Source organism: Macaca mulatta, chromosome 3 (assembly GCF_049350105.2).
Source record: "Macaca mulatta isolate MMU2019108-1 chromosome 3, T2T-MMU8v2.0, whole genome shotgun sequence".
In the NCBI taxonomy this organism is placed as follows: domain Eukaryota; kingdom Metazoa; phylum Chordata; class Mammalia; order Primates; family Cercopithecidae; genus Macaca; species Macaca mulatta.
This window is the reverse complement of record NC_133408.1, coordinates 87,703,179-87,729,941: the sequence shown is the minus strand read 5'-3', so window position 1 is coordinate 87,729,941 and position 26,763 is coordinate 87,703,179. Positions and strand designations below refer to the sequence as shown.

The window sequence follows — 26,763 nt, the reverse complement described above, 5'->3', positions numbered from 1 at the left end:
CATATCTTTCCCCTTTCCAGCGGGTGTAGCGGCTGTGGCTTTTTCTTTCCTTTTTGCATCTATTTGCAGAAATATACAAAATGCACGAATTCCTCCACAAATAATGGAGCAGATGACTGCTTAGCCTCTGGAATATTCTGTCTCTTTGAAGTCCCAGTTCTCTAAAGAAGAATGAGGTTGACTTTGACTTAACTGGAACAGCTTCTGCTACTAATTTCTTCTAATGGACTTCTACTTGTGATTCTGACTTTGAATTAAATCACGAAACCACAGGAAATTTCTAATTTGTTTTTAAGACTAACTTTTTGGTGAAAAAAACAAAAGTATGACTTTCCAGAAAACACTAGAGTTACTTATTTTTCATACTACATCCCATTAATTCAGACACATATTGAAGATATTCAGCCCTTAACCACTGTACACCACAATTGTCTGCTTACTGTCTGCATCTTCATAATATGGGATCTTGTTCACCTCTATCACCACTTCCTACCACCTAACAGGCCCTTGGAAACTGCTGGTTGAATCAACAAATGGATCAATATTTATGTATTTCCTGTCTATTTCTCAAAAGGATTCAAGGCAGTTTATAAGAAACACATGTGAAACAGAACAATACAATTAAGATCAGAAAAAATGAGACTAGACACCATGTGAAGAAAATGAAAAGATATTTATGCTAAGGACCAAGGTCTGGTATGAGATCATTTGAGAACTGGACTTAACTCTAAATTAAGGCAAAAAAAAAAAAATGAACACATGATTGCCTATACTGTTCCCTTAATCGGAGAAAATAAGACATACAAGGGAAATTTCTTCACATGGGGGAGCTATCAAGTAGGAGGACATTGCAAATGACCATTGCCACATCTGACCCTATTTGTGTCTATGTGGCATTTCCATCTCTTATCAAGAAGGTCTGGGGGTCTGGGGTGAAATGTAATGTCCTAGAACCTGAGATCTAAGCACAGTTAGTGGTTTACTATTCTCTCTTCTGAATTTAGTACAGTGCAATTTGGATATGTATTATATGTAAGTGTTTATATATAATATATATTTTAAATATATATATACACACATATAAGTTACATATGTATATTTATGTCATGTATGAAAACTAAATTTCTATGGGAACCAACTCTATATCCTTTATTTTTTAAAAAGTCAAATTAGAAACAGATAAAACTTTGACAAACATTGCTATTTAAGGTTTGAGGAAACAAAAAGGAAATTCCTTTTAAACATCTATTCTGCCACTGTAGAAGGGGCCTTTGATGCATTTGCCAGTAGCCCATTTTTATGGCCATGTAAAAACTCTAGGAGTACTCAAAACAGTTGAGAGTTAGAAATGCTGGACAAGAGGAGTGCTTGCTGAGACAGGAGCTGTCGTGGAGCTCCTTTCAGATCCTGTTCCCCACTCCTCATTGAGGCCTGGCCTTGCTTTCTCTTCCCAGGACTTACACATATGGTAGTGTTCTCAAGTGGTTATAGAATGTAGAATTTTGCTACTTAAAATGAGTTCTGGAAGCATCAGCATCACCTGTAGTCTGAGGAATGCAGAACTCCTAAGCCAATTCTCTAGAGGATTTTTATACATTGCTAGTGTGCCGAGCAGTAATATAGAGGACTCTTCATTTTGAATGAATAAATGAAAAATGCTTGACCTTCTTTCTTTAGAGTATACTTTTATGGTATGCATTATCTGAAACTATCTTCTTTGAATCCTAATATCCAAATGACACAATGCATTTTCCATGAACCTTTGCCCACTTTTAATCTTTTGAGTTTCTGTGTGTTCATATTTCCTTTTAAGTTTCTCCTTCTAGATGAAATTCTACCTATTACATAGGTGGCCAACATAACACATTGAGAGTCATAATAGACATTGAGCAGTAGTGACCTCTATTTTCCTTTTTTTTTTTTCTTTTTACTCTCTTTTCACTATTCAAACTCACCAGTACGTTTGTCTCCTGTGAGGAAGCTCATATGCTTCCTCCTAATGGTAATCTCTTGAAACCCTGTAATTAATTGTTTGTACCTACCTTAAAATCCCATTTCTCAGCAGAGTTAATACAAATCTGTAGTTCCCAGAATCACTGTGTTCTTGATGAAAATCCTAGACTCTTTTCATGGAGAAATCGGATTTTGCCTATTTATCTTGCCTCAAACCCTTTTATAGCCTTGATTTTTAAGGATATCTATTTTTTAGACAGACACACCAGAAAGAGTAAGAGAGTAAAGAACTTTGTAGAGAGTGACAGGAAGGAGCTCCTAGGGAAGTATTAGAGAATCTTGCAATCAGGAAGGCAGTCATTAGAAGATAATATAAAATGAGCATCAAGAGTTTTGGCCCTGGCACCAGGCAGCCCCAGGTCAGGAAATGATCCATATAAAATCTTGGCACATAATAAATACTCACTTAATATTAGCAATTACAGTTAACTCTTGAACAATGTGGGGATTAGGTTCCTATGTGGGAATGGTGTCAGGACACCCACATTGTATTACTTGAACTCCCCAAATATTACTAGCCTACTGTTGACTGGAAGCCTTACCAATAAGAAACAATCACTAACATATATTTTATGTATTATATGTATTATATACTGTATTCTTATTATTAATATAAAGTAAGCTAGAGGAAAAAATGTTATTAAGAAAATCCCAAGGAAGATAAAATATATTTACTATTCCTTAAGTGGAAGTGGATTATCATAAAGGTCTTCATTTTCAGCATCTTCACATTGAATAGGCTGAGGGAGAGGAGAAAGAAGGGGTTGGTCTTGCTGTCTCGGAGTGGCAGAGGCGGGAGAAAACCCATGCATAAGTGGACCCGTGCAGCTCAAACCTGTGTTGTCCAAGGGTCAACTCTATTACCTAATATGCACTAACCTGCATACTTTAGACACTTACCAGTTTCTTAGGTGTTCATAAAGGCCAATATCTTATATTTCAGTATAATCACACATGAAGAGATACTACATTCGGAGTGGGGTGAAAGAAAAGCTGAGGCGCCACAACCGAATTGCCAGGTCTGTTTTGGGAGGGCATCGACAATGGGTTGGCTTACCGCCACCGTAAGGACACACGCTGTACCTGACTGCAGAGGTGCTGCTTGGAATAAGAATTTTCATGGGAGGAACAGTGGGATCATCAGGGAAGGGGTTAGGACCCACAGCCAAAGGACTATGCACTAAGACTGCAAAGAATGATATATGAACAAGGCATAACACTTGCATGGCAGGAGAAAGATGAATGAGGTACTTAAGCAAAGCTCTCGAGACAGAGTAGTGTGTGACTGAAAAGGCTAAAATGACTACGTATATTGTGTTTGGAGAAACAGGTGAGGCCCTATGGGCTGTCAAATAATGAATAATATATTAGTAGTCACGGTATCGTGTTATTATTAGTGACTCCTTTGCTCACTGTTAGCTAAGGCAGTTACTTTTTCTCTATACAAGGATTTCTTGACCTGTGATATTTCCTTTTTTTTGCCTTTCACAGTACACTTTTCAATGCTATATACAAAGGTGTCATGATTTGTTTGGCAGGAAATCTATTATTATAGTCCCCTGGAAGTTATTTTTCAGCTTATCCAAGGTATACAAATTAACTTTTGCATTTCTAAGTCACAGTTGTTGATTCCCTAGTCTCGGTTGATATAAAGCTGTAGCATTTTGGAAACTGTTTGCCAAGCATCTTTCTTCATTTTCACCTGTGGAATCTAGCCCATTGGACCATTCTCCTCTCTTGTAAGCAATTTTTATTTAGTCAAGTTCCAAGGCCCTTATAGTTTTTTTATGATACACCTTTATTGACAAATGAAGACTATTCCACCTAAAACTTAGTTGTGTACTTCATGTCTGATATCTGTGCTGAGGCTCAGCAAGAAATAACTATCTCACTATATAGCCATCCAGTTCAGATTAGAACCGAGTTTTTCAAACTTTGATCATTGATAAACAATGTACCTGTCGATTTAATGTAACCTTTGTCTAATTCTGAATGCATACGTCATAAAGTTGAAATGTTTAGTTACTATGTGCAGAAAGAGAATTTTGCAAACCTAGGAAAATGCTGTAGTTCTAGTGCCTATTAAGAAAGAAGTGTTAATTTCCTTTCAGTTTTTCCCTCTTAACATTGGGGATTAGTTTATTAACACAAAATTACATTATGCATTTTTACTTAGTAACTTTCTCATGTTGTTAAACAATTTTGTGAACATAATTTTACTATTTCCTCAATGTTCTAGCATATATCTGTGTTATTATTTATTATTCTAGTTTTAGACAGGTTCTTACCAATTAGATAACACTACAAGTATTCTGAGATGAGCATTTTTACACATAAGGTTTTTTTCTTTGTTAAAATTATCTCCTTAAAAAAGATGAAGAATATTAGGATTGTTTAGTCAAAGAGTATTTATAAATTTTTTTGTATATATATTGACTAAACCCATTATATAAATCTACACCTTTACCTTCAAGGTAAAAATTATATGTCTTCTTTCACCATTGAAAGTTATGTCCTTATTAAAGATATACGTATTTAGGCCAGATACAGTGGCTCATGCCTGTAATTCTATCACTTTGGGAGCCTGAGGCGGGTGGATCAACTGAGGTCAGGAGTTCGAGACTAGCCTGGCCAACATGGTGAAACACCGTCTCTACTAAAAATACAAAAATTAGCCGGGCGTGGTGGTGGGTGCCTATAATTCCAGCTACTTGGGAGGCTGAGGCAGGAGAATCACTTGAACTGGGAAAGCAGAGGTTGCAGTGAGCCGAGATCGCACCTTTCACTCCAGCCTGGGCAACAGAGAGAGACTCTGTCTCAAGAAAAGAAATGAAAAAAAAAAAGAATATACATATTTATATGTTATAGATAGATGGTATTTTATTGTGGTTTTAGAATAGCTTTTCTTCAATTACATATATTTATATAGGACTAAATTGGAACTGAACAAAAGGAGGAGTTTCTTCAAATACCTATCTATGAGAAATGAAGGCTTTATGACTTGTCTGAATATATATAAATATTTTACCATATGTAAGTGATATAGAAGACCTCTGAATATAGCTTTCTCACTACAGTGCTGTTCTATAGGTCCAGTCTGTGGAGTGGCTACATAAGGGAGACTTCTTGATGAAGAAGGCTTTATATAACAAAACAATAACCATAATGATAATTGCAATAACAATAATATCAGCTAAATTTGTTTAATGCTGTGTGCCAAATGCTCCTCAGTATTTTGTAAGTCATATAATCATCTCAATATCCTTGGAAGCAGGTTAAAATTCCTATTTACAGATAATTAAAGCATTTTGACAAGTAGCTGGGCTAGAATTGTAATCAGTACAGTCTGACTCTAGAGCCTACAGTCAGACGCTACACTATGATGCTATTACTTTCTCTTTTGATTGGATCCAAAATGAAATCCATTAATATTTAATTCTAGTCTGTGATACCTAATATTATTTACTCCAAGTCAAACCAAATTTATTAGTACTTGCTGCGTGCTAAGTAGTGGATAAGTACTCCATTTTTGTTTGTTTTAGCCATCAGTTATTAACACCTGTATATATCAGGTACTGTGCTAGAGGCTAGGGATATAAAGGTCAGTGAGCATGGCCCCTTTTCTCAGGGACTATGTGTCCACAGGTTATTGGAAACCAACATCATAAATTCTGTAATGTGTGTAGCATTAGAAGAGGAAGCACAGAAGTTGTTCTGAGCTGACCAAATAAAGCTTTGCTAAAGTAGTGCCATTTAAGTAGAGTCTTGCAAGACACATGTTTGCAAAGAAGATAACATTGGAGGTGTGGTAGAGGTGGTGGCAAGTGGAAGCATATTAAAACTCAATGAGATTTTTTGAAAGAGTATGTTGTTCAGGAATCTACAGGTGTTTGATGTTGCATTTGGATGAGATGAGAAAAGTAGTCCAGGGTAGGAATCTGAGGGCCTTTGGTCCATGCTAAATTTTGGACTTTATCTCGTAGACCAAAAGTTACAGTTCAGATACCATCAGATGCTAGGCAAATGAAATCAGTGAGTGAATCATACGGGGTAACCAGCAGTGAGAGTGGTGGGTACTGTGGAAAGCAGGAAAACACATGCCACTGCTAAAGAGAAGAGCTGCCTCTCAGCTCATGTAGGTTATATCTAAGGGTCTGGTTGCATCCAGACCCTTTTATTTTTCATGGAAATTCATAAATCCGGGTTTGTATGTGAAATCGCCAAATTTTCAATCTTGGCAATTAAGATAGAAAATGATTATGAAACATTGTGCAAGCCAAGGAAAATATAAATGGTGCCCTTGGGCTGCTTGGCTGGGTCCTGCTAATACAGAGGGTCCAGGGAAGAACATGAAGCAGGGGAATGACATAGTTGGATTTGAACGCTGGAGAGTTCATTCAGATGGTATTGTTTTCTTGTTTTGTTTTATTTTTGTTTTTGAGACAGAGTCTTGCTCTGTTGCCCAGGCTGGAGTGCAGTCGCATGATCTTGGCTCATTGCAAGCTCCACCTCTCAGGTTCAAGTGATCCTCCTGCCTCAGCCTCCTGAGTAGCTGAGATTACAGGTGTGCACCACAGGCCCAGCTAATTTTTGTACTTTTAGTAGAGACAGGGTTTCATCATGTTGACCAGACTGGTCTCAAACTCCTGACCTCAAGTGATCCACCTGCCTCAGCTTCCCAAAGTGCTGGGATTATAGGTGTGAGCCACCACGCCCAGTCTATTTTTATTTTTTAATGACAAATAATAATTATATATGTTTCTCACATATGCTCTGATATTTTAAAATATGCATAAATTGTGTAATGACTCAGTTGAGCTAATTAATATCTACATTACCTCACATACTTATTTTTTGGGGGGTGAGAACACTTAAAATCTACTCTCCAGTGTGTTTCAAAATGCAATACATTGTTATTAACTATAATCACCATGTTGTACGATAGATCTCTTGAATTTATTCCTCCTAACTGAAATTTTGTGTCCTTTCACCAATATCTCTCCACCACCCTCTCCCTCTGCTCCTGGCAACCACCATTCCACTCTATATTTCTGTGAGTTCGACTTTTTTAGATCTCACACATGAGTGTAATCATGTGATACTTGTCTTTCTATGCCTGGCTTATTTTACTTAGCATAATGTCCTCCAGATTCATCCATGTTGTTGCAAATGACAGAATCACCTTCTCTTTTAAGACTGAATATTATTCGATTGTATACACACCTATCAATTTTTTTAAAAGCCATGCATCCACCAATGGACACCTAATATTTATTTCATATCTTGGTATTGTGAATAATGCTTCAATGAATGGACAAGTAATAGACTTGGTAAGGAATTTAACTTGACTGAAGGACAAAAGTGGCAAGTTGTTAGAAAGGACAAAGTCAAGGAGATTTCCCAGGTGTGAGACATGGGAAACTGAGTGAATGGGAGTGCTAGTGGTCAGTAGGGAATTTGGTAGGAGCAGGTGTGAGGAAGGGTGACAATGAGTTTTGGGTGGCCCTATTGACCTTGACAGTTTCTCAAGGGTGTTTAGGTGAAAGTATTTCAATTCATCTAATTATCTTAACAAGGCTACATGGTCAATCATAATAGTGCAGTTTTTAAAAATGCAGAGACAGAAGTCCAGAGAAGTTACAAGAATTTTACTCAACCCCTCTCATCTGATTAGTGCCAGAACCAAAATTGGTAGGTGTTCCCTCTACTAGTCCACAATTATTTTAGATAAGATCAGGATTCTTTGAAATACCTGTTCCTAATCTCCTTATTTTGGTTTTGGAATATTCTTATTTATAGGAAAAAATAACATTATCAATTATCCTTTATACTTGAAAGAAAAACTTGAGAAAGTCAATTTCAGGAATCCTCAGAAAATAATTATGTCTTAGAAATGAATCAAAAGAGTGAGGATAGCATGAATCTGCATTTACATGGTGCACACCACCCCCACCCCTACTCGCCCCACCCTAGGAATCACCAACCTGTGCCTGAGTTCAGGTCATTTGCATAAACACATCGCTAAAGTGGAAGAAATGTAAATTTGGTGTGAAAACAGTATTTGGTTTTAAGTTTTTCCAAGTTATTGAGAGTGACAAAGTTAGTACCAAAAGGGTGAAACATAGGATAAAAACAATAATATTTCTTTATGAAAATAGTTGCAATAGAATACCATCTAGTTGACTTCATCGTGATTATGTGCTGCTCGAAATATTCCTTTCTGCATTATGTAGCAAGTCAGTCTCTTTTGGACTGATTCGGGTCTTTGTTTGTTTTTTAAATGGAGGGGTTATTTGTTTAGATAGGGGTACATGAATTAAACAGAATTCTAGCTCCTGATAATCTATGTGGGTATATCTCGGGAGCTAGGATACAGTTTGTTTTAGGGCTGCTGTAACAAGTTACTACAAACCAGACGGCTTAAAGGGACAGATATTTATTCTCTCACAGTTCTGGAGGCCAAAAATTCAAAATGAAGGTGTTGGCAGCATTGCACTCTCTGAAGGCTTTAGGGGAGAATCTTTACTTTCTCTTCCAGCTTCTGAGGCTATAGGCGTTCCTTGGCTTGTGGCAGCATCACTCCATTCCCTATCTGGCTGGTCATGTTGCTGCTTCCCCTTCTGTGTAGCTGCGACATCTCCCCTTGCCTCTCTTATGAGAACACTTGGTGATGGCATTTGGGGCTCACTCCCATAATCCAGGGTAATTGCACCATTTTAAAATCCTTCATTTAATCCCATCTGAAAAGACTCTTTTTCTAAATGAGGTAACATAATCTAGGAGTGGGACTTGAGATCTTTGGATGACCATTATTCAACCTGTTATGGGCAGTGTAAGGTTGGATTCAAGGACTAGGCAAAGTGAGGTGGGCATTGGACATAGGTTCAACCTCAAGGAAAGTCTTTATTGTGAGCAAAAGCAAAATGTCCAAACCAGAGTGGCAGTGTCAAGTGTCAGGCCCAAAAGATAAAGCCTAGATCTGAATAAGAAGACACACCACACAGCTGGAACTCTGAAGGCAGCACTCTCCCTGATACTCAAGCAGGGCAGAGGCAGGAACCACTTTTCTGGTTGGGTGTTGAGATGTGATAGTGTGATATCCATGCTGAAACAGTGTGTCTGTAAGGCAGGTTGATGACACTTGATTGAAATTGTGAGCCAGCACGCCTGTAACCCCAGCACTTTGGGAGGCCAAGGTGGGTGGATCACTTGAGGTCAGGAGTTTGAGACCAGCCTGGCCAGCATGGTGCAACCCCCACTCTACTAAAAATACAAAATTATCCAGGGATAGTGGCGCGTGTCTGTAATCCCAGCTATTTGGGAGGCTGAGGCAGGAGAATCACTTGAGCCCAGGAGGCAGAGGTGAGCTGAAATTGCGCTGCTGCACTCCAGCCTGGGCAACAGAGCGAGACTTCATCTCATAAAAACAAACAAAAAAGAAATTGTGAGCCAAGTCAGCTGGGAACACAAATGTGTCTGAGAGACGTTCAGGCTTGACTCCTGACTGGACTCATGTCCCTTCGTTTTAGTTTCTATGTATTTCCATCTCTACCCCTCTGCCCCACACTCCAACTAGTGTAAGCCAGAATTACATATACATGACTCAACCCTTTCTCCCTGATAACATCTCTTGGCACATCCAAAGGGTCACTTGCCCACAAAGTTATCAGTGACTGAGCTCTGACTTATCAATATTATCTCCCCCAGGCCTGGTCACATAGGCTCCTTCCTAAAATAGTTCTCCTTATCGCCTGGCCTAGAGCAAACATGCATCTATCTGCCTGCAACAAGCAAAGTATTTCCCCATCCACACAAATTCCCAGGAAAAGCAAACCAAAATGTAAAATGAAAACACTGAGTTTATTGAATTTTAGGACCATCACCTTAGTGTTTTTAAGTCTTAGAAACGTGTTAATTATCATAATGGTTCTGGCCTTTTTGAGCCTGAGCAAATTTTTGGCATAATGAATCAGGCACCAGGAGGATGCCATGTGCAGTGTCCGTGTCTTTCTGTAGCCACAGGACTGTCACTTGATTGCCCCCTGTGGTGTTATGGTTCTCTAGAATGGCTGACATAAAGCAAACAAATGATATTGCTTCCTCATGGCAGAGGACTGAGTAATCTGCACATTTATCAACCGCTGCTCGGCCTTGTGGCTGTTCAGATATTGTATGTGCCACGACATTGTTTCCTTTGTGGCTTCCTGATGCTGAAAACCTTTCCTGGTTAAACTTCTATCATACTGTATCAAGAGTGATAATGAGTCGTAAACATATTTGGCATGTATGAGTTTATTAAGAAAATTTGTTAAGGAAGCAGATGTTAGTGTTTTGTTACATCCTTCATATTCCTGTGAACTTACTAAGGGAAAGCTTTGCTACATCAAATAAGGAGATGCCTTGTTTCAATTCGATCCCAAAGGAGATTTAATTTCAGTAGAGTTTACAATACACTACCCTCAAGGAGACAGAGAGGAAGGTCTCCATAAAAGATTACTTACATCTTACTATACCTGATTTTCTCAGGCAGCACTTGGACCAGCAGAAGAAATGACAAATTGCTAATGGCAATCATTTGGAATATTCTGTGTCTCCAGTGACTCTTTCTTCTTATGTCCGTGTTGCACCCAGATCAGCAATACTAGAATCTTATTATAGTGGAAAGTTGTACTGGACACTTTTGAGACAGACACAAGTGTGGTAGAAAGATCATAGGCTCTGCTGTCAGATGGACACATTTTACTTTAACTTACATTATTACATTTTACCTCCTCAAATGTATGTCTTCATATATAAAATAGAGCTAATAATGAAAAATCTATTTCACTGTGTCTTGGTGCATGCAAATTGCCACCTCGGTATTAGGCAAGCGTCAAGTATGGTCCTCTCACACTCACTCTGTCCTTGCTTTACATTCGTGCTGGTTGGACTGTCCAACCCTGACAAGTCACACAGAAAACTCTGCCCATTCAGAGAATCCATGTGCATTTTTTGTTTTGTTTTGTTATGCCATATTTTTGTCCAACTGACTTTTTTTCCTCCTTACTCTCTTTTGTTACTTTGGTCCCTGCAAAAAAAACAGAATGGTTGGCAGACATTTAAGTGATGAGTTTTTGATCAACCAATGTAAAATAATAAGAAAAATGTTTGCCTTAATGACTTCTGAAGAGGATGAAGCATCATTTCATTAATAAAATAGATAGCTTCTGCCTCTTAGACTGGACTCCCAAATTCTTGCCTAGAATCTTCAGTCTCTGGGGAAGAGAGAACTGAATCCAGTCAGAAATATAATATGTATACAACCTCCTGACCTGTTCTTAGGACTAATCAAAACTCACAGGTTTTCCACTGGGCAACTAGAAAATTCCTAAGAATGAAGGAGTTATTTGGTTCTTGCTAAGTGAAGACAGCGCACACAAAATTACCCTGCTGACCACCACTTGGAATGGTTCCCTTCACAGGGCTTTGCAGACTCCTGTGCTGGAGGGGAAAGAATGCTTTCTTAACTTGTAATTTGGTTCTGGGATAACTTAATTAAAGACCCCACTGCCAAGAAGGATAGAATTAAAGATGTAAGTCTGGACTTCGAATATCTTGACTTTACAGTTCATAAATCACCTTTGTATTTCACTGGATTCTATTGTATTTCCTCTTTTATTTAATAGTTGTTATTTTTCTTATTTTCTGGGCTACTTAGCCTTGGGAAAGGTTGGAACACCAAATTAAGACTTCAAATGTAGCTTAAAGAGGATGCAGTGACATCTGGAGGACCTCTGTTTCTGACAATATGGGGGACTATATGACCAGAGAAATCCTGGCAGTAGAAAAATGATTAGAAAACATGCATGCAGAGAAGCAGGCACTAGAACCTTCATTTGCTAATACTCTTTGACTTAGACCTGAACTTTATGGGCCATAAGAAATGAGGATATAACAAGAATCCTGAAGTCCACACTAGATGGGAGATAGAATAGAAACTTCAAAATAAAGATTGGACATCTAAAAGTCAGCAATGTCAGTGGATGAACTAGGTAAAAAACAAAACAAAAAAGAAAGCAAAAAAATTTTAAGACCTGCCACTGAAGACTGAAGAAGGAAATAGTAGATATTCTAACCTGTTTGACTATGGCTCTTGAAGGAAATACATAAAAAGAAAATCTCTCATTTTTCTGGGGCGAGGAGGTGAGCTAGCTACAAATCTATTGTTCTGTATATAGGAGAGTAATTAATTCTACTTGGTGGGCCAAAACCACCAAACAGAAAGTTAAGTTTAATTTGGTTCTATTTCAGAGGTGCCCTTAAGCACTTAGAAAAATAAAATGCAAATCATCTCTGGATTAAGAACAACTGCACAGCAATGGTAGATTTGATAGAAGATTGAATTCATGATGGGATACGTAGATCTGAATAAATTAATTACAACTCAACCCAGAGAGACACACACACACAGAGGAAAAACAAGAGAGGCAGAGACTAATATAGAGTGATCACATCTAATATATAGCTAAAATTTTCATTAATTTTATATATGTAATTTATTATAATATATATTCTAATGTTTATATAATATATCTTATATATATACATTTATAATGCAGTTCCAGGGGAAGCTAGAGAGAGTAGGCAGAGGCAATACTTTACCATGCTTAAGAATTTTCCAAAACTTTCGAAGACATAATTTTTCAGACTTAGAAAGTCCTAAAGACTACATGGATTAAGTAAAAATTAAATAGATTAAATAAAAAGGTATTCAGGTTTAGACTGATGGTGGTTAAACTGTAGAAAACAGAAGACATAGAGAAGATCTTTAAATCACCCAGAGAAAAAAATACAGATTACCTACAAAGCAATGACAATTAGAATCATGGCCGACTTCTTGAAAACAATAGTGAAACTCGGAAGACAATGGAATAATATCATCAGTATGCCAACAGAAGATAACTGTCAGCTTAGAAATGTACAACCAATACAACTCTTTTAGATTGAAAGCAAAGTAACTTCTGGGAAAATAAAACCAACTTACTATGGAACTTACTCTGAACAGATGAGTAAGGAGACTCTAAAGAACATTCTACAGGAAGAGAGAATATGGCCGCTAAAGGAAAGTCTAAAATAAAAAATTAAAAAAAAATGAGGATCAAATATTAGGATAAACATATAGTAAGCTAAAATCATTGATTTTGAAAAACAGTATTGATAATAATGATTTCCAGATTTAAAAAACAGAAAATCAAAATGCTGAACCCAATTGCAGGTGACTGTGGTTCTCAAACTATGTACTGAGGCACTCATGACATCCTAGTGAATGCGCAGGGGCACTGCAGGATGTTTATAAGTTCTAGAGAAACAGGGCAATGTATGTTGGACACAGCACGGAGTGTGTTCAAGTTCACAGCTTCGATATTGAATCACTCTACATTCCTTTGCTAAACATATTTGATCAAACTCGGTTTTTGGATGGATGTAGCTATGAAAAAAATGCAAGTACCAAGAGAAAATCAATATAAAACAAGAAATATGGATGGAGATATCTGATTCAATTCCAAGATTGAAGTTTTGCTGTGCCTAACAGGTGTACATATACTATTAGAAAGTAATAGTGGCTAAGAATCAAATAAAGATTTTTTTTCTTTTATTATAATTTATGTCTATTATTTTTTCAAATGACTACTCAGTTATTAGGATATGAATACATACTGTTTTTAATTACTTAATAAACAAAACAATACTACTTAATACACAAAACAGTATTCCTTTTTGCCTAAGGACATTATGAAAAATGTACAGAGACAAAAAATATGGGGAACCAAGACAATTTGAAAACATCTGGCATATAAATTGGTAGGGAGATAATTGGATCCTGGCATATAATTGGTATGGGGATAACTGGTATTGATTAAATTTTTATTTTGTTAAGTTAAATATCCATGTTAAGACTTCTGAAGGAAAAAAAGTTCCATCTTGATACAAAAATTAGCCAGGGGTGGTGGCGGGCACCTGTAATCCCAGCTACTTGGGAGGCTGAGTCAGGAGAATCACTATAACCCGGGAGGTGGAGGTTGCAGTGAGCCAAGATCGTGCCACTGCACTCCAGCCTGGGCAACAAGAGCAAAACTCCATCTCCAAAAAAAAAAAAAAAAAGGGCCGGGCGCAGTTGCTCATGCCTATAATCACACAGATCACGAGGTCAGGAGATCAAGACCATCCTGGCCAACATGGTGAAACCCTATCTCTACTAAAAATACAAAAATTAGCCGGGTGTGGTGGCACGCACCTGTAATCCCAGCTACTCAGGAGGCTGAGGCAGGAGAATTGCTTGAACTCTGGAAGCAGAGGTTGCAGTGAGCTGAGATGGCAGCACGGCACTCCAGCCTGGGCAACAGAGCAAGACTCCATCTTAAAAAAAAAAAAAAAAAGAATATCCTTTTGATAAAGTATATATCTTCAAACTAGTAAATGTGAGGAAACAATCTCAATCAATCTCAAACAAGGCAAAATGGGAATTTTTCTTATAGGAGACCAAAAATAGGCACTAAGTAAGGTTCTAAAATGAATTCCCGTCTCAAAAAAAATAAAATGAATTCAAAAATATCAAAAATGTCAATTCAAGTAAATGCAGTAAACTTTTCAGTTAAAAAGCAAAGATAGAATAAATCCTGCTGTTTTTTTTTTTTTTTTTTGAGACGGAGTCTTGCTCAGTCTCCCAGGCTGGAGTGCAGTGGCGGGATCTCAGCTCACTGCAAGCTCCGCCTCCCAGATTTACGCCATTCTCCTGCCTCAGCCTCCCGAGCAACTGGGACTACAGGCACCTGCCACCTCGTCCGGCTAGTTTTTTTTTTTTTTTGTATTTTTTAGTAGAGCCAGGGTTTCATCGTGTTAGCCAGGATGGTCTCGATCTCCCGACCTCGTGATCCTCCCGTCTCAGCCTAATCCTGCTATATTCTATTTTCAAGAGATACACCTAAAACTAAAAACTTAGAAAGGTTGCATATTATAGGTTAAAAAATGATGTATGAAGAACATACAAACCAAAATGAAGCCACTGTAGCTTTAGTAATGTTAGATGCTACTGACTTTAAAACAAAATGCATTACTGTTCAAGTCACCTCATGTCAATAAAAATTTGAATTCACCTGAAAGAGGTAATTATTCTAAAATTGTACAAGTTTAAGACAATAAATTTGATCACTTACTGCAGTTGTAAGTGATCAGATTAATGGAGAAAAATTATATGATCCTCCCAGTAGATGGATTAAAAGCCATTTGCTCTAAGTAAACATCTATAATAAAATTTCTCATCAAACTAGGAATAGATTCTATAACTTGATAAAGTATGCCCATTATTCCTTGTCACAAACATACTCAGTGATGAGGCATTAAGTACATTTCCTTTAAAATTAGGAACAAGATAAAAATGTTTTCTACTAAAACTCTATTCATCAATATATTTCTAGCTGAGAAAATAAAATTGAGTCCCCTCTTACATTATCCCCCAGGAGACCATAATTTTAAAAAAGCTTTTTATTTTGAGATAATTATAGATTGACATGCACTTACAAGAAATAATACAGAGAGATCCCATGTAGCCCTGTTCCCCAATGGTAACTTCTTGCAAAACTATACTACAGTATCACATTGAGGGCATTGACATTGATATAGTCAAGATAGAGAAGAGTTCCATCACCATGAACATCTCTCCTGCTGCCCTTTTATAGCCACATGCACCTCCCTTCCCTCCACTCCCATCTCTCTTCTAGCTTCTGGAGACCACCAATCTGTTCTCTATTTCTAGAATGTTGTCATTTCAAGAATGCTATGTTCAATGAAATCATATACTATGTAATCTTTTGGATTTGCGTTTTTCACTCAGCACAATTCCTTTAGGATTGATGCAGGTTGTTGTGTGAATCAATAGTTTGTTCCTTTTCATTGCTAAGGAGTATTTCATAATATGGATGTACCATGGTTTTTCCTATTTTATTATTTAAATATTTATATAAATATTTTCCTGTTTATTTTCCTAAATTTTATAGTTATCCATTTTCCATTTAAGTCTATGATTCATCTTGAATTAATTTTTTACAGTGTGAGCTTTATGTTGAGATTCTTTTTCCCCCCAGTTCCAATACACATGTTTCAGTGCTATTTGTCGAAAAGGCTGTATTACTTCCTCTATTGCATTTGTACCTTTGTCAAAAATTATTTGGACATATTTGTGTGGATCTATTTTTGAGTTCTCTGTTGTTCTATTGATTTATGTGTCTGTCTCTCTGCCAATGTGATATTCTCCTAGTACCTACTTAGTGTTTAGCAGTTATATAGTATATCTTAATATCAGATAGAGTAATTATCTCTTACTTTATTATTTTTATGATTGTCTAAGCCATTCTGAGGCTGTTATCTTTCCATATACATTTTAAAATAAACTTTTTAAAAAGTTTACAAAAAAACTTTCCTAGGACTTTGGTAATAATTGCTCCTTGCCCACCACTCACCTCCTGCTGTTCGGGTCGCTTCCTAACAGGCCATGGAGCGATACTGGGTTGTGCACCCCTGATACCATGGACCATGGTACCGGTTTGCAGACCCCTGATCTAAGTAAAGTTAGGGATTTTCATGTCAATTTGTTTTCATGAATTTATGTTGTTTTTACATTTTTTGAGGGCACAGTTTTCAGAAGTAGTTGAATTAGCTTTTTAATATATTCATGGTAAGTTTTGCCTTCAGTTGTATAACCTTTCAACTATTATTCCAAGGTTGTTTTCCTATTATGCTAAAGGAATGACTAAATTGCTAAAATGGGAAATAAAGAATATTACTCCAGTGTTTTTTGCTTAGTAAAATATTGTGTGTTTTAGAAATGGTTTTCTGAGTATTCCTAGTGAAGAATTCTGTAATTGTTTTCTTCAAGTTGAGCAGATTAATTTCATTCACATGTATAAATGTGCATGCCCATGTTTCTTGGCTTTCCTTTACTGATAATGACCATTGTCCATGCAGAGCTTCTCAGCATGGCCTCTGGAGTGTCTTAAAATATACAGTGTATATGGCAGATTCAAGATCAGCTGGAAGCTGCTTTAGAAAACTGCAGAAATTTCAAGGCAACACTGGAACTTGATATCTAAGTTCCTAAAAATGACTGTATTTTGGAAATTCAGTAAAACAGTTTTGTGTCTAGAGAACTCTAGGCATTCATTAAAAGCTTAAAACAAGAGCACTCCTCCTTACTTCTGTAAAATAAAGAAACCAAAAGGAACTACCTGCAACTTACTCAGTTAATTCAATTTAATTTTAAAAAATTCAGTAAATGTTTATTGAGCATCTACCAGATAGTGCCAGATAACATTCATGGCACTGGGCATATAGCAGGGGACGAAACAGATAATATTATGTAACAATAACAGACCAGTGGTTTCTGCTTAATTAGAAAGTTTCCCTTAAAAGGCAGTAAGCTTCTTGAGGGCATGACCTTGAGTTTTCTGTGACCCAGTTTTTCCTCAGCACTTAACAATGCCTAGCACATTAATATGTATTTAATGCTTATTGTTAATTATCATTCATTACTGTTAGTACATTTAATATGTGTTCAATGAATGTACCCAAAGCCACACATCTTGAACTTGATGGAGCCAGAGTTTGAACCCCTCTATTGGTAACAGGAAAAACAGTTGCCACTTCTTGTGAGCACACTCTGCACCAGGGCCTATGCTCAGGGCTTTATACTCATCATCTCACTTCTTCCCTTAGAAAGAGATATTATTATCCCCTTTTTACTGATATTCTTTTTTTTCTTTAATTTTCTATTTTTTTAATTTTTTAAATTTTTTTTTTGAAATGGAGTCTTTCTCTGTCACCCAGGCTGGAGTGTAGTAGCACAATCTTGACTCACTGCAACCTCGGTCTCCTGGGTTCAAGCAATTCTCCTGTCTCAGCCTCCTGAGTACCTGAGATTACAGGTGCACACCACCATGCACACACTACTGTGCCTGGCTAATTTTTTTTTTTTTTTTTTTTTTTTTAGTAGACGTGGGGTTTTGCCATATTGGCCAGGCTGGTCTTGAACTCCTGAACTCAGGCAATCCACCCGCCTCAGCTCCCAGAGTGCTGGGATTAAAGGTGTGAGCCACCACGCCTGGCCACCGATGAGGGTTTTGAGCCTTAAAGTACCTAAGTGCCTTGCCCAATATCACCCTCTGGGTCCATTCCCTTCAAATCCTTCCAATTTTCACAGCCAGAGTATCCTTGGCTACTTGCAATGGTGCAGGTCAGTTTATTAACTAATAGGACCACATGGTGACATGTAATCTGTTCGACTGATTTTCTTTTCCCACTGAAGTGACTAATTTGTTTTACAGAATTGACCACATCAACTAGTTATTTTAATGGTAAATCAAATAATGCTTTTCAATTTTTTTTTCCCTCCAACTGCCAGGAACCTGGCTAAATTAGACACACCTAAATTATAATCCAAGATCAGCCACTTAATAATCACGAAATCTTGGACAAATAGCTCCTCTAAGTTTCTAACACCTCATCAGTAGAGATGAAGATAATACTTCCTACCTAGTCTGGTTAATGAGAGGATTAAACAAACAAAGCTTTAGCTCCTAACACAATGCCTGACCCTTAAGGAGTTTTGTAGAGCAGCATCTGCTGTTATTACGTTTATCATTGTTGTTTTTAACCTTAACATCTAATTTCAATATTATCTTTGTTCTCTGGTATTTACTAACCTCCCTGACCTAAGTCATATTATCTTAATCTAACAAATCATCAACTTCTTTCAAGATAAGCAGAGTTACTTACTTGCTCCTCATTGGATTTGTTCCTTTGTTATGGAGCTTAAACTGTGTTATAACAATTTATATGACTGTGCTATAAAAAAGCTCTCTTATTCTGTACCCTCTCTTCTAATTACATACATTTTTAATGCAGGTTCATTCATCTTTTTACTGCCAGCTTCTTCATTTTGCCTAGCATATGAGTGCTATGGTGTTTGTTGAATTGAATGAATAGGTCATATCATTATTCACTGTGAATAGATAGGTCAGTTCTCTTTTGTGCATTATTGCTAATACCATTGATGGTATTACTTTGATTTTGATATGTGTAAGGACAGTGTAGTGTTTACACATATCATTTGTGTATGTAATTTCATGTCTTTTCATTTGAATATTCCTCTCTCATTTTCCATAAATAGTTTCACTGTCTATAGAAAGGGTATCGATGTTTATTTTTTGCATTTTTTGTCTTGCTAGTGCTATATTACAAATTTTTTTCTTCTGCCATTTCTGCCATAGGACTTTATAAAAAGACTTTCTTACTTTCACTTAAACTTTTATTTCCCACGTTACTTTAAGGTATACATTTTACTCTTTCCCCCCATCATTAATACATTACCATTTGACTCTGTCATTAGGCTGTCAATCTGTAAAATGCTTGAGAAAGAAAGAGAGACCTTATTTAAATAGGCCTGATACTTTGCTAAAGAGGTTGGCGCACTGTCTACAATTCTATTCTTGTCAAGAATAGGCTTTTGAAATTTCAAGGAGAAGAAATGGAATTTAGAAGAGCTACTAAACCATGAAAGACCTAGGAAGGATAAAATAAGTAAAATGAAGGAGAAAACAGTAAAATCCAAAGACATTGCCAAATGGACAAAATTCACTACAAAATTCTAGAGAAATTCCCTGCCTTATAGTGAAACAACTCAATGTGCAACAAAGAATGCCCCGAATGGCCAGACCTAGCACCAAGGCATGAAACTCTCTTCAAGCCTTGAACATCTTAAGGGAAATTGTAGCAGTTAATTGTTACTGGTCAGAAAACGAAGCGTTTTTAAATTGAATTTCTAGGTTAAGGTGGTAGAGGTCCGGGTGTTGGGGCCAGATGAGAAAAGAACAAGGAAACGTTTAGTAACCATTCTCCAAAAAATGTTACGCAAATAGTGGTAACAGGTAGTTCCTTCATTTCCAGTAAAGTTTAGAGGAGACAAATTTAATCATGTAGCAAAGTTAAGTGTCAAACATGAAAGGGAGTTGAAGGGTAAAACGTGAAAGGGTAATGAAGCAGGAGAGATTTATGTTAGAATTCAGACAGACTTCCTGGGTTCTGAAATCCTCTAGTATGTTACTAAGCAGAGCAGGATTCGCCCCACAAACAAGGCTGGAGAGTTTTCCAAGATTCCAAGTCATTAGGCAGGGTTTCCAGGGACAGCACTGCCACAGACCGCATTGTTCTGTGGGATATTCTGACCTGATTCGCGAAGAAAGCCTATGGAATTGTATGGACTTCACACTTTATATAAAAAGGTGGGTGGCAACCAAGCAGGGGAATACATCCGTTCCTTCTGAACATGGGGCTCACACCAGCCTGTTTGCCTCATAATTGCATGCATGCTACAGCAAATAAGAAACTGCAGTTAGCTTCCTCTGCCGAACGTAAGAAGAATTTAAATTTTTGCTTAAAACGGAATGGTTTTCAATGCAAAGGCATTGATAAGGTTAAAGTTTCATACTGAAAATATCCTATATAGACAGCAATCGGCGTAGGGGTGGAGAAAGTACACTCTTTAAACTGCTTCCGTGGAAAATTTCAATCAACTGCTAGCTTTTGCTTCACAAAACTTTGACATATGTCCCTTGACCTTTACCAACTACCCTTTCACGTTTGACACTTAACGTTTGCTACATGATTAAAATTCAGCGTTAATTAATTTCAACACTATCAGTTAAGTTATATTTAGCTAAGAACACTCACTTTTGTCTTTCGTGAGTAGCACTGCAGTGTTATTACAAAGAGGTAGTCAGGAGGGCAACAGAGATACGAGGAGAGAAGAATGATTCAGTGTGCAGATAATTGTTTTGAGTGAAATTTAGCTCGGTATTTTTGTTCCTGTCCTCAGTAGAACTGAGATTTAGCACCTCCCGTTGGCATTTAGCCCCCACCCCCACATAGGAGGAAGCTGTGCTGGGCGGGTGCTGAGAACGAGCCACACCAGAATTAAATTATAGCACAATTCTAACACTGGCGAGAATTTTATCTGGCCAGCTCTTGAGTACAAACCTGGTGATCCCAAAAGAAAGAATCTCTGTGTGATGTGTTATCATCCTCAATGAGGGAGGTTGACATCGTTGTCTAAAGAGCATCACCCAAAAAGTGGTAACCATTTCCAAAGGAACCAGGCGCAGCCAGAATATTTAGCCATAGCAAAACTGTATTTCTACACTTAAAAAGTCACCCATGAAGTTGTCTTATTGATGATTTATTTTATGATGTGACCAAAAACTCACTAGAAATGAATAAAACCCAAGAAATTTAAGCTCTTTCTCTGAGCTTAGCAAAGTGAGAAAACATTTTATTAGTTTCTTTATTCCATGCTCTTTTACTCTGCGAACAGATTATGGTAAGAAGGTAGATAGGCAAATCTTACTTTTACCTGAAGCTCAAAATGCTGTAGAACCATTATAACAGCCACTCTTTGGGATGCTGGCATGAAATTGTGGTCTGTAAGATTACTGTGCCACTGAAATACTTCTGTCCTTTAGATGCACGTACAGGACAGGAAGAGAGAGGTTCTCTGCTTGGTAGATAGTGCAGGTGAAACACAATTTATAGGTAAGATATCCATAAATGTCTTACTGAGGTTCCAGTAATAGATGTTGGATTCTTTGAGACGGTATAACCAGGTAGCCTCCAATTGTTTTTTGTTGTTGTTGTTGTTTTAAAAAAAGAAAAAAAAAGTAGCATTTCTATTTGTGTATCACGGAACATTTTGCCTCTAATAATTCAACACTTATGTTCCAGAATTTGGTTCCATGCCCTCAGCTCATCCACCACTTATAGTTGGAGGGCACTGCAGATTTTGTCTTTTTGCCTACCCCCGGGAAACATTCCAGCCTTCATTTGCCAGGGATTTAAGTTGCTTCATTTCAGCAGTCAAGTGATTCAGCATCAAGTATATTTCTCTTGTCAGGCACTGGCAGAATGTCCCTGCACTAGTAACTGGCCTTAGATCTTAATCCCAAGCCAAGGCTACCTTATGTTCTTGATGGGACACTAGATACCTATCTCGGTCCCATTGTTGTGCGATTAGGAGGATTAGAGAGAGATTCTGGGGTATATAAAGGAGGGTATTTTTTATTATTGAATGTGTTTAGATTTAGTAGATTTAGTGTTTAAAGATTGGGTTTAGAATAAAGATAGCATTTGATTTTTACATATATTTTATAAAAGGGGGTGGGTTAGTTTGAAGTAAGTTTATAGTGTGTGAAAGTAGGGATATAGAGGCAGGATAAAGATAGTTAATTAAATTAAAATAGGTTTATAATTTAGGATTGTATATGATTGTTGTTAAGTAATTTAGATGTTTATTATTTAGGTTTTGTTTTAAAGAGTTTTGTATTGGTTTATTTTCTAATTTTTATTATGGTGTTTAGATAGTTGTAGTTTTAGGTTTGTTTAGGTTTTTTATGATTTTATTGTATTTTTTAGGTAAAATAGAATATTTGAAGTTATTATAGAGAATAAAAATTTATAAAAATATACTTATTGTTGTCTTTGAAATAAATTAATTTAATATGGAAAAATTTATTTTATTTTATTATTATTTTTTAAATTTCCTGCCTCACCATTGCATGAGAATCTAATCAGCCCTCTGGGATGAAGTCTCTGGCTTTTTTACTCCAGTATCCTGGAATCCTGTTTCTGAACTCTAGTCTTTTGCTTAAGGTCTTGACCACCATTGAAAACGTTCCTGGTTCAGCTTCCCTGTGCACGCCTCTGACCTGGGTCTCCTCTGGATTTGCTGTCTGCTGCTCATTTGCTTGTCACAGCAGCCCTGAATCTTTCCACCTCCAGCAGTCACCGAGCCTTCTGGATACTCTGATTTATTCTTCAAATGGACTGACTCCCCATACCTTCTGCTGCACAGTTTTCCAGGAGCATGTGTACCACCCCAGTGTGCTGCTCTGTTCGAGGTCCTATTTCTTGTCCTTGGCCGAGTCCTGCCATAAGGTTATGCAGGAAAGGGCTGAGCTTTAATATTAGGGGAGCATCCATAGATGAAAGAGAGGAAATCATCTGCTATATTTAGGGGCAAATAAAAATTTTAAGAGTGGGAAGGTCTTATTGAAATGTTTTCTAGTCCATGAATCCTCTAGTCTTTTTTGGCTTCATTTGGTGTATTATAAGATGAAACATTATTTTTATGTCAAGTATTTACTTTCAAATTAAAATTTTAAACATCTCTGTGTTTTGCCATATCTTTCTTTGATGTTGACTGAATAGATGACTGTCCATGCCTTGTAATTGAAGATGGTTTTATTTTGTAAGTTATTTTTCTCTCTGTTTTTGCCTTTTCAGGTATTACACAACAGCCTTATTATGGAGATGGAGCATCCAACTGTGGGGAAGATTTCCGTCCCAGGTCTGAAAAGTTTTGGTATTTTCTCTAACACCTTTCTTTATTAATTGTCCCATATGCTGTTTACTACAGGTAGCTTATGAGCTCCCAAACAACTTTCCAAGACATTATACAAATTTATAACTTTGGGTAAAAGGGGAATCCTAGGACTGCACTCACAGAAATGTATGATGAGACTACGGCATTGTGTCTTAGTTCTAAGGAGTGTCAGATTGCCACAATGACAAAAAAATGCTTGCATTTCTTAATTTCATTTTGTGTAATCACATGCTCACGAAAGTACATCATGTAATTATCAACAGGTTGATAGTAATAGGTATGGCCAATAACAAGAAATAGAGTGTGGTTCATATGAGAATTGGAAAGAAAGCCAGGCAAGATATAATTGGAGTCCAAGGAAGGCTACTGACTGCCCAGGCTCGGCCTTTTTCTTTCATAACTGTGGTTTAAGGTATGGATCTTGGCTTTACAGATCAAGAAACTAAATGTTTTCAGTACACCCAGAATAGATTGAATTTTTGTAAGTTGACTCATACTAAACCAACTCATCAGAGACCGCTGCCTAAGCCGAAATGCCAGCTTCTTCACTTGCAGAGGGAGCTCTCATTTCAGCAGTCAGTAGCCTCATGCCGACTCTCAAAGCATCCTCTTAGGTGGTGCATTTAAACAATAGTGAGAGCTTGTGACCAATACATTTCCCTCCCACAGCCTTCATTTCTCTGATAATCGTAATATTACCTTTATCAGATATTGTGTTTCTCTATTCCAGGCATTGCTAGAAAAATCCACATTCCAACAATGGAGTTCCACATTATTTGTTCATTGTGTCCATATTTTCTAGGCTATCTACAAACCAAGCACTTATTTTTTTTTTTCTTTTCTTCTGACGGAGGTCAATTAAATTAGCTAGGATATACTTTTTGTTATTGTTTTTTCCTAAAATCATTTCCTGGTCATCTTACTTGAAATTTAGGTATTTGCCAAACTCCTCCGTCACCTCAGTCAGGTGCATAGAGTATTTACTTCTATAGGTATCTGGTCTTATTTATTGAAGGACTATTCTTGTTAATTTTATCCTAAATAGAATCTAATTCTAAGATTTGGGATCAGCTTTATAATAATCTCCCACAACCTACCAGATAGTGACCACTCGCACATGAAAAGAGTAAGAAGAGGGAAGTATGATGAATAAGAAAGTTGAAGAGAAAATTCTAATGTTCAAGAACATAAGGAACATTATGCATGGTTTAAGGAAGGTAACTAAGAGAGCAGGTATAAGCAAATGAAAGACTGAGATCACGTTCTAGGGAAATGTTATATGATATAGAAAAGTGGTAGAAAAAAATGTTGACAAAAGCTAAGAAGTTCATTAGTTCATGCACTCATCTATATTATTGCATATATACTATGTGCCAGGTACTGCTTTGGGTCCTAAAAATACAAAAATAAACCAGACAACTTCAGCCCAGTCCACCTGGAGCTGATACTTAATAGGAAGTTGAATAATATAACAACCAACAAATGTTTCCATAACTGTAAGTCATAAGTGCAAAGAAAGAAAGAAGAATGTGCTGTCATAGAGAATGATAGGGGTCAGGTGGGGCCTTCTGTAGTTTAGGTGATTGAAGAAAGTCTCTGAGAGGCCGACTTGTAACATGACACTGAAGGCAAAAAGAATAGAGAACAAGCATTTCCAGCAGAGGGAACAGCATGGGAGAAAACCCCAAGGTGATGAAGAGTGGGGCGTGTTCTAAGCCAGGATGAAAGGTGGGGAAGTGGGGCAGTAAATGAGACTGGAGCAATAGGGAGAGCCTGGGGGCCCCGTTAAAGTTGGGTTTTCTGTCATTTTAAGTAGGGGAATAAAATGACATAATTTACAGCTTAAAGCAGAGTGTCAGGTTAGGAAGTGATACAGGAGTTTAGGTGATAGTGTCTTAAATTAGGGTCATGGGAATAGAAATAAAGAGAAGGGAGTGGTCAAAATAAAAACGTAATCATAGGGCTTTGAGTATTAGAAGACTTTAGAAAACATCTGGTCTAGTAGTTTTTGATATTTAAATAGTAAAACTGATTTTCCACATGAAGAATTCATAGCTAACACAGATGGAAGCAGAGTTATGCTGATTGATAGGTTAGTACTCCTATTGTTTAGCTTTCCTCCTCTGCCCACCATGCTGTGGTCTTCCATACATCTCTCCTTGGAAGTCTGGGACCTGAAGAACCAGTGATCACTTAACCCCACAAGTTTACAGATGAGGTCATACAGGGGTTGGTGTCCCCAACACATTAGAGAAAGGGTAAGCATTTGAAAGTCAATATGATTGTCAGCATGATAATGACGAAAAAAGTAAGTCAGTGGCCAACCTAGAATGAACTCATTGGAGGTAACACTCTTTCAATCAGGCATGAATTTGCTGACTTTCATTGTAAATAAATGAAAGCTAAATCTCAGGAGGAAGGAAATATTCTTTACAGATTACTAGAAGGGAAGAATATTTCTTTTGCCCACTTTAATTTATAAATGTATCAGGTAGCCATTGTAACAAGAATGCTGTGTAAGAAATAACCTCAAGCTCTTAATGGGTTTCAAACATAAGCATTTGTTTATCCCATGCATGTGGATTAACTTGGAAGTTTCATATAGCTTGGACTCAGCTGGGTAGCTTTGCTTCTAGTTCCAGGTCTGGCCAGGTTTAGCTTCTGCCGGTGCTTGGAGTCATTTCCAATCTATGTGTCTCTCCTGCTCTTCTGATTGTCACGGCTGCAGAACACTGGGGCAAGCAGAAACTACAGTGCTACATAAGATGTTGGTATGCAGCTGGCAAACGCTTCTGCCTGCATCTCATTAGTCCAAGCAAGTTTTATTTTTTAAATTAATTTGTTTTGAGACAGTCTCACTCTGTCACCCAGGCTGGAGTGAAGTGGCACAATATCAGCTCACTGCAACCTCCACCTACCAGGTTCTAGCGATTCCGCTGCCTCAGCCTCCGGAGTAGCTGGGATTACAGGGATGTACCACCACGCCAAGCTAATTTCTGTATTTTTAGTAGAGACAGGATTTCACCATGTTGGTCAGGCTGGTCTCAAACTCCTGACCTCAGGTGATCCACCTGCCTCAGCCTCCCAAAGTGCTGGGATTACAGATGTCAGGCACAGTGCCCGGCCAAAAGCAAGTTTTAGGCTGTATCCAAAAGGGTGGGGAAATACATGTGACTCTTTCTGAGAGAAATTTCAGTGTTATATGGTGAGGAGCATGGGCACAGGGAGAAGTAAATAATTGGAGTAAAAAATTCACTTGACTACAATAGAGTTCTCAGATCCACAGC

General features: G+C 37.4%; 1 protein-coding gene across 10 annotated transcripts in view; it reads left to right on the top strand.

Moving 5' to 3' along the window:
* Positions 1-26,763, top strand: part of SUGCT (succinyl-CoA:glutarate-CoA transferase) — a 748,045-nt gene that overhangs the window by 611,174 nt on the left and 110,108 nt on the right. For all 10 annotated transcript variants that reach the window (XR_013415382.1, XR_013415381.1, XM_002803307.4 and 7 more), the window contains one exon: positions 23,377-23,440. Coding sequence is in view for 8 of the 10 variants with exons in the window: in XM_002803307.4 (XP_002803353.2) it covers positions 23,377-23,440 (64 nt within the window). In the remaining 2 variants the exon portion in view is untranslated. The remainder of the gene's footprint in view (positions 1-23,376; positions 23,441-26,763) is intronic.